Genomic DNA, 12059 nt, shown 5'->3' on the forward strand with positions numbered 1-12059 from the left:
CACCCCACCTAAGTCCCCATCAAACAAATGGCCCCTTAAGGTGTCTTTAGAGAACTAGAATACTAGATACAATTCAACAAAATTTCTATTGGGATAAATTTTTAATAACAAATATTTCCTCAATAGGATGGCATTTCATCTGTACGCACAAACACCCCCGGGGGACAAGGGAGGTCCGGGGTGGTTACACAAAAAAAATTCAGAAATTATTGAAATATACCTATTTTTCATTTCTCCAAATGAAATGATACACCTCTATAAACATATTTGATCAAACGACCTGAAGAAAAAATTTCACCTAAAGTTTAACAAAAAGAAACAAAATTAATACTTAAAATTCTTGTGTGTGGAAAGTGAAATGTCAGACAAGTTTGGTTCATGTAAAGCTCTACTTTGGGAATGGATATAGAGCAATAGAAGCAAAATGCAAATATAAAGAAAGGGAGAAGAGAGGAGACACTCATGCAAGAAAGGATGGATGAAGAGACGATTATTACACAATAAGAGATAAAGGTCCAGTGAACGGTGTTTAACGCCCAGTTAGAAACTGCAGTTAGCAAGCCCTAAAATAGCCAATACAAACGCAAACATTATTGTACAACATCTCAGACTGATTAAAGTTCTCCTTATGTCTATTTGATCTAATAAACATCCTTTTCAGAGATAGCTGTGGCTCCTAAGATTAAATCCCAAAGCAATTGATGTTGTCTTTAAGCAAACCTCCTTATCTTTAGATAAGGTAAATTGACCTGTAGGGATTCCCAAAGTTTAGATGTATTTTCATCACAGATCACTTCCTTTAAATGAACAAGTTTTGTGGCACAAGGGGGCAATTCCTTTAATTCCGAGCAATCTGATATGTCAAAGCTTCTCAGCTTCTGAAGTCCACCTACTGAATCTGGTAAGCTAGACAATCCTTTGCAGGCATGCAGCCTCAACAACTCTAAATTTGTTAGACATCCAATTCCATCGGGTAGTGCAAATAACCTATGGCAGTTGGTAAGGCTGAGCTTCTGTAAACCGGCAATATCACAGATCCACGGAGGCAATTCCACCAGATCTTCACAGTAATCAATGTTGATCTCAACAAGAACAGGTAACATTTCAGAAACATTGATGGTGCAGTCCCTCAAGGTTTCGCCAACCTCACACATTGATAATGATATCTTCTGCAAATTAATCATTGGTGTTTCAAGTTTATGAAGGGAAGGAACCAAAACTTTCTCCAACCTGATCCTCTTTAAATAACCCAAATAATTGAGTGGTGTCAAATCACTTAGCTTCGCATGGTTCCTTCCATAGTTTACAATAATTAGAACCTTCAGCTTCTCCATTTTCTCCATCAATGGGGGTAATGTGTACTTGCTCGCTGAGAAATTCAGATTCAAAACCTCAACCTCAGGAAGATGCATGTCATTCCAGCTTTTTGAACACATTTCATCTGCAAGCCACAGCTTTTGTATTACTTACGATGCATAATAGGAAAACAGAAAAAATTCTAAAAGCAACACAATAGTTTGGCATGGGAGTGTGAATATGATGAAACCTGTGTGGACAGAAACAAGGTGGGCATTGAGTTGCTGGTGGTGTTCTTGTTTCCTCAAGCTCCTGGGATGGCCTTCTTTTTCTCTTTTGTCTATGGTAAGTCTTCTTTTAATCCGCTGTCGGCTCTGGTCGTCACTCTGCTGCCGGTTCTTGTAGATGGCCAGCTCTCTGAGTAGTTTATGCTGGGTAACAAACAGCCCATCGAAGCCATCATCAATCTTACCTGCATTTTTCCTGGCGAACAAGAGTTTTCTGCTTATAGATATGCATGATCCACAATTAAACATCTTCTGTCAGCACTGCTCAATCCATTATTTCAAGAATATAACTGTAAAACATTTAGGGAAAAAAATGGTCCAATTTAAGTGTTCATTTTTGGGGTAACGAAAGCCTCGTGCACTAGGTAGCTCCTTTTTTTTTGGGGGTGGGGAGTGGGGGGGAGGGGGTTCAAAGCCTTTATTCTTTGGGGTTCAGATTTTAACTGGATTAGAAGGTCAGAAAATGTATATGATTTACTATTTCTTTCCCAGAAGGATGCACGTGGTTATAGTCTCCACTCTCCAGCAGGTCATCCTGTCTTTTAAACTATCCATAGAACACGAGGCTAGATCTTTATTATTCCTTTCCTTCACTCAGGTTGAATCGCATAATTCAACCTGTAGCTGAATACAAGAATATTATCAGAAAATTGAAGAGAAAAAACCATGGTAATCAACTTAGTCATGGAAAAAACCAATTTCAATTAGCAATGACATGCAATGAAATTTAATAATATGACTTCAAGACAAAAGAAACACATACCCTGTACTTTCAACCAAATCCACAAGACTTCGGGAGGCAAGTTCAAGGAGGTTGACATAGGCATCATCCTCATCATCTAGTTCATACAGTTCAACCCAAATATCTATTAGAACAGAGGCAGGGATCCTTTCATCTTCACGGAAGGAACCCAAGTCCAGAAAACACTCCAGAATCAAAGGATCCAAGGAATCCAAGCTAGTTGCAAGACGTTCTAGCAAATACTTGTTGAAATCAAGAATGGAGGAACCTTCAGACAGTTTCCTTGCCACTCTTTGCCATTCCCTTGCAGGCTGTCCACAGAGAGATTTGGCAATCACTTTAATAGCGAGTGGGAATCCGTCACAACATCTCACTATCTGCAATTCAAAACCATTAACTGGAATCAGTTGATGGTAGCAAAATCTACTAATTACACATATTTGAGGGCTTTTTTTTTTTTTAACCTAATTTGAAAGAGAAAATAACGGTGAAACCTGAATGATGATTTTTTTTTTTTTGGGGGGGGGGGGGGGGAGAAAGATAGGATAAAGTTGAACCAGGTACTTTTTTGTACCCCCATCCTTTTGCACTTTATCTAAAAAGGGAATTGGAAATGCAACTTATTTTTCAAGCCATTTATTTGAAGCATGTGAGTTTTTTTGTTTCCAATGCCAAAGCTGAACATGGATCACGGCCTTACTTGAATAGGATCTGTCCTATAGGGTCGTAACTCAGTATCCTCGAGTTCTAAGGAGACAGGAACCCAAGTCTGGTGACTGTGAATTATGACCTTGCAATCAAAGCATGATCAACAGCCAGAATTCCATGACTATGGATACCCTAGGCAGTGGAGGATCATTCTCAGTCAGGCTTACTGGGCCTGACTGAGATGGTCGCACAGTTGTCTGAATGATCCAACATGGATCAAATGTATATGGTTGAAAGTGGATTTTGTGACTTGACTCACACTACCCCAAAAGATTTACAAAGGGAAAAAGAAAATGAAATGGTAGTCACTAGTGAGTTAAGGAAACAAGTGATTTTAGTTATTCAATATTTTAAATGTAAAAAATAATAAAATTGCAAAATATTAAAAAATAGGGAAAATTCGGGGTAAATATGGGAAAAGCAGAAAATCATATTATCATGCTCACTCCTCTCTCCAAACTTATTGTAGCAAAGCCCTATTGGATGCTTTTCAGATTTATGCCTTCAATATTTCATTGTCCGGTCTGTAGTTTTTGATACTCTTGGTGTTTTAATTTGTAAACATGAAAATGGATTTCACCTTCCTTTCATTCATAACATGAGCAGAGGATCAACCTTCTTCTAACTCTTCATTATGAGATAATTTCTTTATTTTGTATCATATCACATGTGAAATAAAGAAACACCATTCACTCTTTATGTCAAAAAGGCAAAGTATAGATTTTGAGATGTCTCTGTCTGCTGTTATATAGTAATAGTGTTACGTACCATGTGCGTATGGAAATATTAATTAATCTAAACAAGAATTTATATTGATGTGTGTGAAAGAATGCAAGTGGATGGGAGATAATAAGGCACCTCATTTAGGAGATCGTCATCTGGCAAATAGTTCTCATTCCCATCTTGAAGCAATGCTGCATGACGAAAGATGTTTATGGCATCTTGCTCACTCAGTGTTCCCAAAAGATACTTAGCATGGTATTTATCATCATATATTTTAAATAACTCTCTTGATGTAACCAGCAGCTTATATCCTTCTATACTGAAGGAAAGCTTGTCAACAACTGATTCATCCCAAACATCATCCAGAACTAACATCATCGGCTTTGGCATTCTCTCCTTCAGAAGGTATTGCAACTGCTTAATTGCATCCTCATCACTCAAATCAGACTCAGGCACCTGACCACCAATCTGTTCAAGAAGTGTCTTTACAATCACCTTTAAGTTTGGTGTGCTTGAAACGGTTAAAAACAATATGTTCTTGAATGTGCCTGTGTATAAGAAAGATAAAATTAAGTTTCGACAATACTTGCAAAATGTAAAGCAGTAAAGTAAACTAAGGGGGTAAATCCTACTCTTCTTTCTGGCTCTTCGTTATTTATCATCTCCAAGGAATTTCAGGGTTTAAGTTTTTTATTTTATTTGTTTAGGAGGGGGGGGGGGGAGATGTGCTTATTCCATTGAAAATATTTATCTACTCCTCTAGAGGGCAAAGATTCAAGATATAATATTTGAACCAAATTGAGACGTCATCCTGGGCCGAACTCTGTATCAAAGTCAACAATCATACCATTCACCAGAGGTGCAACATATGATTTGAGACTACTTGGTAAGGACCCATAAAAATTGAAGGTGACCTCACCCAGATGTGGGTTTTGGAACAATTCTGTTTTGACAATCTGATTTGCGAATGGCAACAGGGTGAGTTCAACAATAACATACCTGATTTGATGGGCAAGCCTGTACTTGTAAACCATTCCATCACCCCTTAATAACTACCATGTGGAAGTTCAATTGGTGCACCAATTTGGGGGGCCGGTTGTCCCATTATCATCAATCCATGGCCAACATTTTGAGAGCATTCTTAGCATCCCCATGTATCATTATAGAGTCTTAAAAAAGTTTGGAAAGTCTAGGAAGTGAGCTCAACATGAACTCACTATTAAAAATCAATGGGGAGAGCATTGTTAGCATTCCTTGGTGTATGCTTTTTGTTGATGATATCGTTTTGGTAGATGAGTGGCAAAACTAGGAAAGATAAAGTAAAGAATGATACATGATAAGCTACGAGAAAGTCGTTTCAGGTGGCAATCATAGTTCAAGAGCTCGCCGAGGTCTCGGTAATATCTCTCTTTTTGAACAAGGCGAGACAAGACTTAAGGCGAAATGAAATATTACCCCAACTCCGTCGAGATCTACGTTCGAGATTTCGGTTCGACCGAGATTTGGACCAAACTTACCTTTATAATGTATATATCTCGACCGAGACAGTCGAGATTTCTCCAAAACTCGACTGGCTCGGTGAACTCGACAGAGAAGTGTGCATTTGACTATTTTTGAGGATTTTCAAAGGTGGTTTATGATAGACATATATGTAATATGTTAAGATTGATGTATTGTGCACTTTTACATTTTTAATGTCTATTGAAGTTGTTTTATATTAATTGTATGATTTGATTGCTTTCAATTACTAATTTATGAGCAGAATAGGGCCTATTAATACGGCGTCGCCTACCATCCTAGGGTCCAAAGTGAAACTCCTATTTGGACTTTGTTTTGCAAAATCTGATAGTGCCATTGTGTTTAAATGGCCTAAAATAGGATGAGTACCAAGTTTTAGGCCCAAACTAGGTCTACAACCCACCAAAACCATACACCAACTCGCTGAGATCTCGGCCTAACTCGGTTTTTTTGCTGGGTGAAATCTGTACCGAGCCGAGTTCTTGAATCTTGGGTGGCAGGGCCATGTTCAACGGAGGCCTTTGGATGCTCCAGTACGGAGGATTGATTTGATTTAGATTGAAAGAACTAAAAAAGTCGGGGGCAGACCTAAAATGAGCTTAGGAGAAGTGACAAGGAAAGACATGCATAGCTTAGGTCTTGCATCAAGTATGACCATAGATGTCAAGGCTTTGCTTTGGACACCTTGGTTGCCTTATTGGTGTCGCCTTGCTTTTGGACCCTCTCCAACACCTTGGGTAGCCTAGACATCGTGACAACTATTAGTAAGACCTCAAATAGAGCTGATTGGAGGGCAAAGATCCATGTAGCCGACCCCATTTAGTTGGGATAAGGCTGAGTTGTTGTTGTTGTTAAAGAGTCTCCATGTCTATCTTCAATAGATGGGCTTTCAAATCCTATGATATACCCTCAAACATTCCAAAAGAATAAAAACCCCTTACAAGATGACTTTGGTATTCTCTTCACTAATAGTAATCGTTCCAATCTGAGCTCACACAGCATGATGGTGTTCTGTAACTTTAGTTCACCGAAAAATAGATTCATGGATGATTTCAGGTGTAGTTTTGCGGAATATGACTTTGGGGAAGCGTTTACCAACCAAGGTAGGAAATACCCTTATGTGATTCCGGTGAAGTCCTTACCAATGAGAGAGCATAATAGGAACTAAAAATACATCTTTAGATGCCAATCATACCGCAATTATGTATTGTTAGCTTGGTAATCACGGTGGCCCTACTTGTGCAAATTGTTTCATATTCAAACTACTCATATCTTTTGACAAATCCAACAACAATCAGGTATTTTTACTAGCACAGAGGTTACTTCCATTTTAAATCGTTAGTTTTTTTTTGTTTATGTACAATTCTACATTCAATTGCAGCTATGCAACAAAGACAAAGCGCTAGAAAATTAAATGAAAAAGAATAAATCGTTTGGAACTTATACCTTGCACTTCCTTGTCTTTAGAAAGCATGGCAGCTAACGTTGACTTGCCACATCCTCCTGGACCACATAGTCCAAGAAGCTTCACGTCTTCCTTCAGCAATTCCATCTTCAATTCCCTCAAAGGAACATCGAATCCAACAACAGGATCAGGGAGTCTAGGAACCGCATACAAACCCTTGGACCCATTTCGAAAGGAACCCCTACTCCCTCCCTGATTCAAACTCAGTCCTTCCACCTTCTTCAGCACTTGTTGGAAATCAAGCAGAAGCTGTTTGTTGTCGCGCCAGATATCCGTTTTCAACTCCAGGTTAAAGAAACCGGTCATATATTCGTCCAATTTGCCAAGCTTAACCGAGTACCGGATCTTCTGTATGAAGTTCCAGCAATGGACCTTGGGGCACTTCCTAACGACCTCCACTGTATTCCGTAACTTCTCCGACAACTTAGCGAAATTGCTCCGTTGTCGCTTTTCTAGCTTCAACTTCGACCTTCTCCAATCTTCAATCACAGGCATCACACTTTTAAGAGTGCCTTCAAGTTGTTCTAAGTATGATCTGAAAAGATTGGGCTTATCCTTGATTTCTAGTATCGCACACAACAAATCTCCTGCCATAAAACCCAGGTCATTTATTTGTGGTGCAGATGCCCAACCATTCTCTTCAACTCCTTTTTTCATCTGTTTCTTGGCTTCAATTCCACTTCCAAGCCGTGTCTCATTTACATCCGCTTTTTCCATCTGCTCTCTTTCTCTCTCTCTCTCTCTCTCTAACCTCAAGAACCTTCGTCTGAAACCCTTGTATCTTAAGAAGAGCTGCTAATCTCTCCCTCTTGCCAACTTCTAACGCAAAAGCCAATTCTTTCTTTCAATTCCTTGCTTACCAACTTTCAATCCGTAAGCTTTTCCAACTTTTTTTTTTATCTTATAATTGCAGAGAACCCTCTTTGTACTCCAAATCCAAATTCATCTCCTTCGTTGATCAGAGGAATAACGCGGAAGAAAAGTCAAGACTCGGTTGAAGTTTTCCAAGCAGTAGCAGATGAAAAAGATAAGCCTCGCCCAGGCGTCTAAATCTTATAACACTCGCAATAGCTTTCCTTCTGTGTCACACAACCTGATTCTGCCAGCAATTTCCACCACCCCTTTCTCTTATGAAAACCCTAATTAAGAACTCAGAAATTACTCGTCACTTTAATCAATCCTATGAAGGACAGAAGGAGACTGATTTATTTATTAGGAAATTCCAGCATCACGACTCACGAGCCCACCAGGAAATTTCTCATCAGCTTCGGGGTTTACTTTTTGTCTTTTAGTGTTTAGTTTGTTTTCTTTTACCAAAAAAGTCTTTACTTTGTTATGGGGGCGAAAGGGTTGCTGCCTGGCAGTGTGGGTCCAGCAACAGGAGTCCGGCACCGAGATGGGAGCACAAAGAGAGATCATTCATTTCCCTATCTGGTCCTCATCCCAAGTCCTTCTAATAGGAGTATTTTTATCTGTTCCATTTCCTCAAGTTCCTCTAATAGAGGGAGATGGACCCCACTCGAGTAGTGTGTTCGAACAAAGATATGGTGGTCATTTTCACCCCCTCTATTAAAGGAACTTGGGGAACTGGACCTGCCTAAGAAATGGAGCAGATAAAGGTACTTGATAGGGGCAAAAATGACCACCTACCCCCCTGCCCAGGTGGGATTCACCCCACCTATTAGAGGGACTTGGGGAAATGGACCGGGTAGGAAATGAAGCAGATAATTTTCTCACATAGAGATGGGGTTTTTTCATTTTTGCATCCATAGGGTGGGGTGGTCATTTTGTCTCCCTTTGTTTCTGACTTTAGGTGCCACGCACGAGGTTGGGTTCTTTTGTCATATTTTTTAAATTTTTTAAAGAGAATATAAAATAAATAAAAACACGAGTGTGAAGAGGTATGGAAACAGATCTACACTTTTTCTCTTATTTATTTATTACAAAAAAAACTTTTGGTTGTATGTCTTTGATTTTTCTTTTCATACTGGTATATTTTGGTTCAAGATTAGAGAAGTTGTGATCAGGAGAATGACAGTTTGGCCTAATTCCAATCCATGGATCCAAGAGCACTGTTTAACATCCATGAGTTTCTATTGTCTTGCAGTTACCAAAAAGAACAAAAAAAAAAAGAATATATGTTGATTAACATGGCTTGCCAAGTGGAAGAATCACATGAATCCAAATTTGCCAAATGGTAGAACTAAAAATTGAAACATCAAGAACTACCAAAAAGGAGTTTGCCAAGTGGCAGGGCATGCACACATATGAGAGGTTATATGTTAGAGAGGAGAGAGTGTGAAAGGACACATGCCTGCTTGACCTTGACTATCATTTTTCCATTCATTTTAAGAGAATGTTTCTCACCGCTAAGATGAAGAGAGATTTTCTTCATCCATCATGATGTGATCTTCTGATTGGATTTTTAGAGAGTTAGTTTCTTCTTTAAACTCTCAATCCATATTATAGATTATCGAAAGTATCCTATTTCTTTGGTAAACTCCCAATCCATATTGTATGTTATCGAAAGTACTCATCTGTTACGCATTTCTTCGTGGACATTCTTGACTAAGAAATAGAAAATCCATATGATAGACCATTCTAGCAGGGGGGTTTCTCATCAAAATGGGAGGAGAAAAACAAAGAATGGAAGTTTTGACTTCTCTTCGTATGTGAACTTACTACAATGTAAGTTGCAAGACAAATGCAACTATAGTAGGTCGTTAGTGTAAGCATTTGTGGTCTGCATGATAAAAATTATATGATATAATGATAAGAGGACGCGTTAATGAGTCAACATAAATAATATTTTGCTTTCATTGTACTTCTATCCTAAATTTTTTATATTTTAATTATCAACTGTTGAAATTTTTAAATGTGTTAAAACGATGAATCAAAATATTGGTTTTATTTTGTAAAAAGATTGTTAGAAGCATACATCTTTCCAAATATGCACCTAAGTGACCATTAGATATGATTATTAGAAGAGATGGTTGAATGATCAATAAATATTTATTGTGAAAAATATATTGTTTGGGTATGTCTTATGGAGATAATCTTTGGTGGTGTCTCATCTTCTCTTACATATAAAGAGGAGGTTAATTAAGCTAATTTCTCCAATAGATTTTGGGGGTAATTCCAAGTTTTGTTTTCTCTTAGTTTTTTCTATTGTTGTTTTGTATTCAATTAAGCATAACTCTGAAGTATCCCAACGTGACCCCATAAGCATGTGCAACAACTACTAGAGGGAGGATGCATGGTTGTTTTATCTAGACGGTTGATTCGCAAGATCCTACTTTGTACCATATGGGACGTCTATAGTCTTAACGAGAGTGACTAGTGGCACGACTCAGCCCCACTGTTTTCTAAAGTTTTTCTTATATTTTTCAGATTTCTTTATGGTTTAAATAACTTTTCATTTTTCTTGTTTATATATTATAAAATATTTCCAATAATTTTTAAGACTGTAAATTGCATGAATGATCGTTACTCTGATTGCTAATTTGATAAATTGTTAAAAATTGAAAGAGTTTGTTTTTTTGATTATGTGTGTACAATTTTCATAATAAATAATTAGAGAGAGGAGAGAGAATACAATGGCACATGCATGTATACCTAAGTTGCTCTTCCATTAGAATATGGGCAAGGGATCGTTGCTTGGTCATGTAGCCCTTGCACTAGCGCTAGGGCCAATGAGTGCATATAGCTAGAGGCATAGCCACTCAACAAAGCATTGTTCTTTTCCCTAAAATATATAAGAAAAATGTTCTTTGTGGATAGTGTATCCTCTACACCTAGACACATGGGGTGACAAAATGACCACCCTACTGTAAGGGTATTTATGTAATATCCCTTCATATGTTCTAATATAATCCTACTTGTGTTAATGCCCAGGTTGTGAGGGGCAATCTAATAATTAGTCCATCTGACCTAAACCCTAGTTTCCTTATATATACTAGCTGGAGGCAGCAGTCTGGGTATTCCAAACTAGATATTCAGGGTGTAATGCTTTAAGCAACCTTGTGCTTAAACCCTTACCCTAACAATCTTAAAGCATTAGGATTTTTGTTTCTCTGCGATCAAGATTGACTTTGGATTTTGGATCAACGTTCGGCTTTAGTGATTTTCTCCAATCAATTTCGATGTGATTGATCGTTTTTCTTTTGAGAGATCAATGTTCATACATCTCACTTTTGATTTGTTGATCGATTTGTGTGATCGACTTCGGCTTTGATTTATCATTCACAAGCGACAGATGATCGATTTGGTCTTAGATTCATTGTTATGATCGTGCATTTGATCATGCGGGTTTGATCGATTTGTGTTTTCTTAGCCTGTGCTTTGAAACTCGGACCTACAGAAGGTAATAAGAGTTTTGTATTCTCAAAACTTTTGATCGATTGATTTTATTTTAATAAAAAAAAAAAACCAAAAAGGTGGGAAAGCATTGATTGCGGAAAGAGTTTTGTATTTATTCAAAGTTCATTAATTTCATTCACTTCAATTAGATTTAACAGATGTGAAGTGTGTGCTCAAACCAAAATAACTAGAAAACCTTTCAGACCGATTTCTAGGAGCACTCAACTTCTGGAGTTTATACATTCTGAAATTTGTAACTTTAAAAGCTACACAACTAGAGGAGGTCAGAAGTATTTGATAACATTTATAGATGATTTTTCTAGATATTGTCATTTATACCTATTAAAATCTAAAGATGAAGCATTTGAAAATTTTAAAATTTTTAAGAATAAGGTAGAAAATTAGTTGAACTTGATAATTAAAAGATTTAGAAGTGATAGGGGAGGAGAATATAAATTGACAGAGTTCAAGGAATTTTGTGCCTCTGCGGGCATAATCCTTGAAACTACTGCTCCTTACTCACCTCAATCAAATGGTATAGTTGAAAGAAAGAACAGGACGTTAACAGAGATGTTAAACTCCATGTTATTGACAGTTGACATGCCCTTTTGCTATTGGGGAGAAGCAGTGTTGACTGCAAATCACATTCTAAATAGACTACCACATTCAAAATTGACTTTTACACCTTATGAACTATGGCATAACCGTTCATGTAGATATGACACTCTTAAGATTTGGGGCTGTATAGCTTATGTTAGGATACAAGACCCTAGGAGACCTAAGGTGGGAACTAGAACAAACACTTGTGTGTATCTAGGCTGTGCAGAAAATAGTGCTGCAGACTGATTTTTGGATCTATCAACCAATGTGGTGATAGAATCTAGGGATGCCATATTCTTTGAAGATAAATTCCTAAGAGATAAATGTCTGACCTTACCTGGTTTGACTGAAATGGTTACAG

The 12059-nt window shown here is 37.7% G+C and overlaps 1 protein-coding gene and 1 non-coding gene across 2 annotated transcripts; one reads left to right on the plus strand and one right to left on the minus strand.

Annotated features, from left to right (window-relative positions):
• Nucleotides 1-641: 641 nt before the first annotated feature.
• On the minus strand, nucleotides 642-7366 carry LOC122658166 (probable disease resistance protein At5g66900). The gene is made up of 5 exons (XM_043853073.1): nucleotides 6721-7366; nucleotides 3892-4304; nucleotides 2347-2702; nucleotides 1547-1779; nucleotides 642-1441 (listed from the first exon to the last, which is right to left on the minus strand). The coding sequence occupies exons 1-5, from the start codon at nucleotides 7331-7333 to the stop codon at nucleotides 711-713; spliced, it is 2346 nt and encodes a 781-aa protein (XP_043709008.1). The 5' UTR covers nucleotides 7334-7366; the 3' UTR covers nucleotides 642-710.
• On the plus strand, nucleotides 3016-3240 carry LOC122660622. The gene has a single exon (XR_006332732.1). It is a non-coding gene; the product is annotated as a small nucleolar RNA U3 (small nucleolar RNA).
• Nucleotides 7367-12059: the final 4693 nt, after the last annotated feature.

Source organism: Telopea speciosissima, chromosome 4, assembly GCF_018873765.1.
Source record: "Telopea speciosissima isolate NSW1024214 ecotype Mountain lineage chromosome 4, Tspe_v1, whole genome shotgun sequence".
NCBI classification, from domain to species: Eukaryota; Viridiplantae; Streptophyta; class Magnoliopsida; order Proteales; family Proteaceae; genus Telopea; species Telopea speciosissima.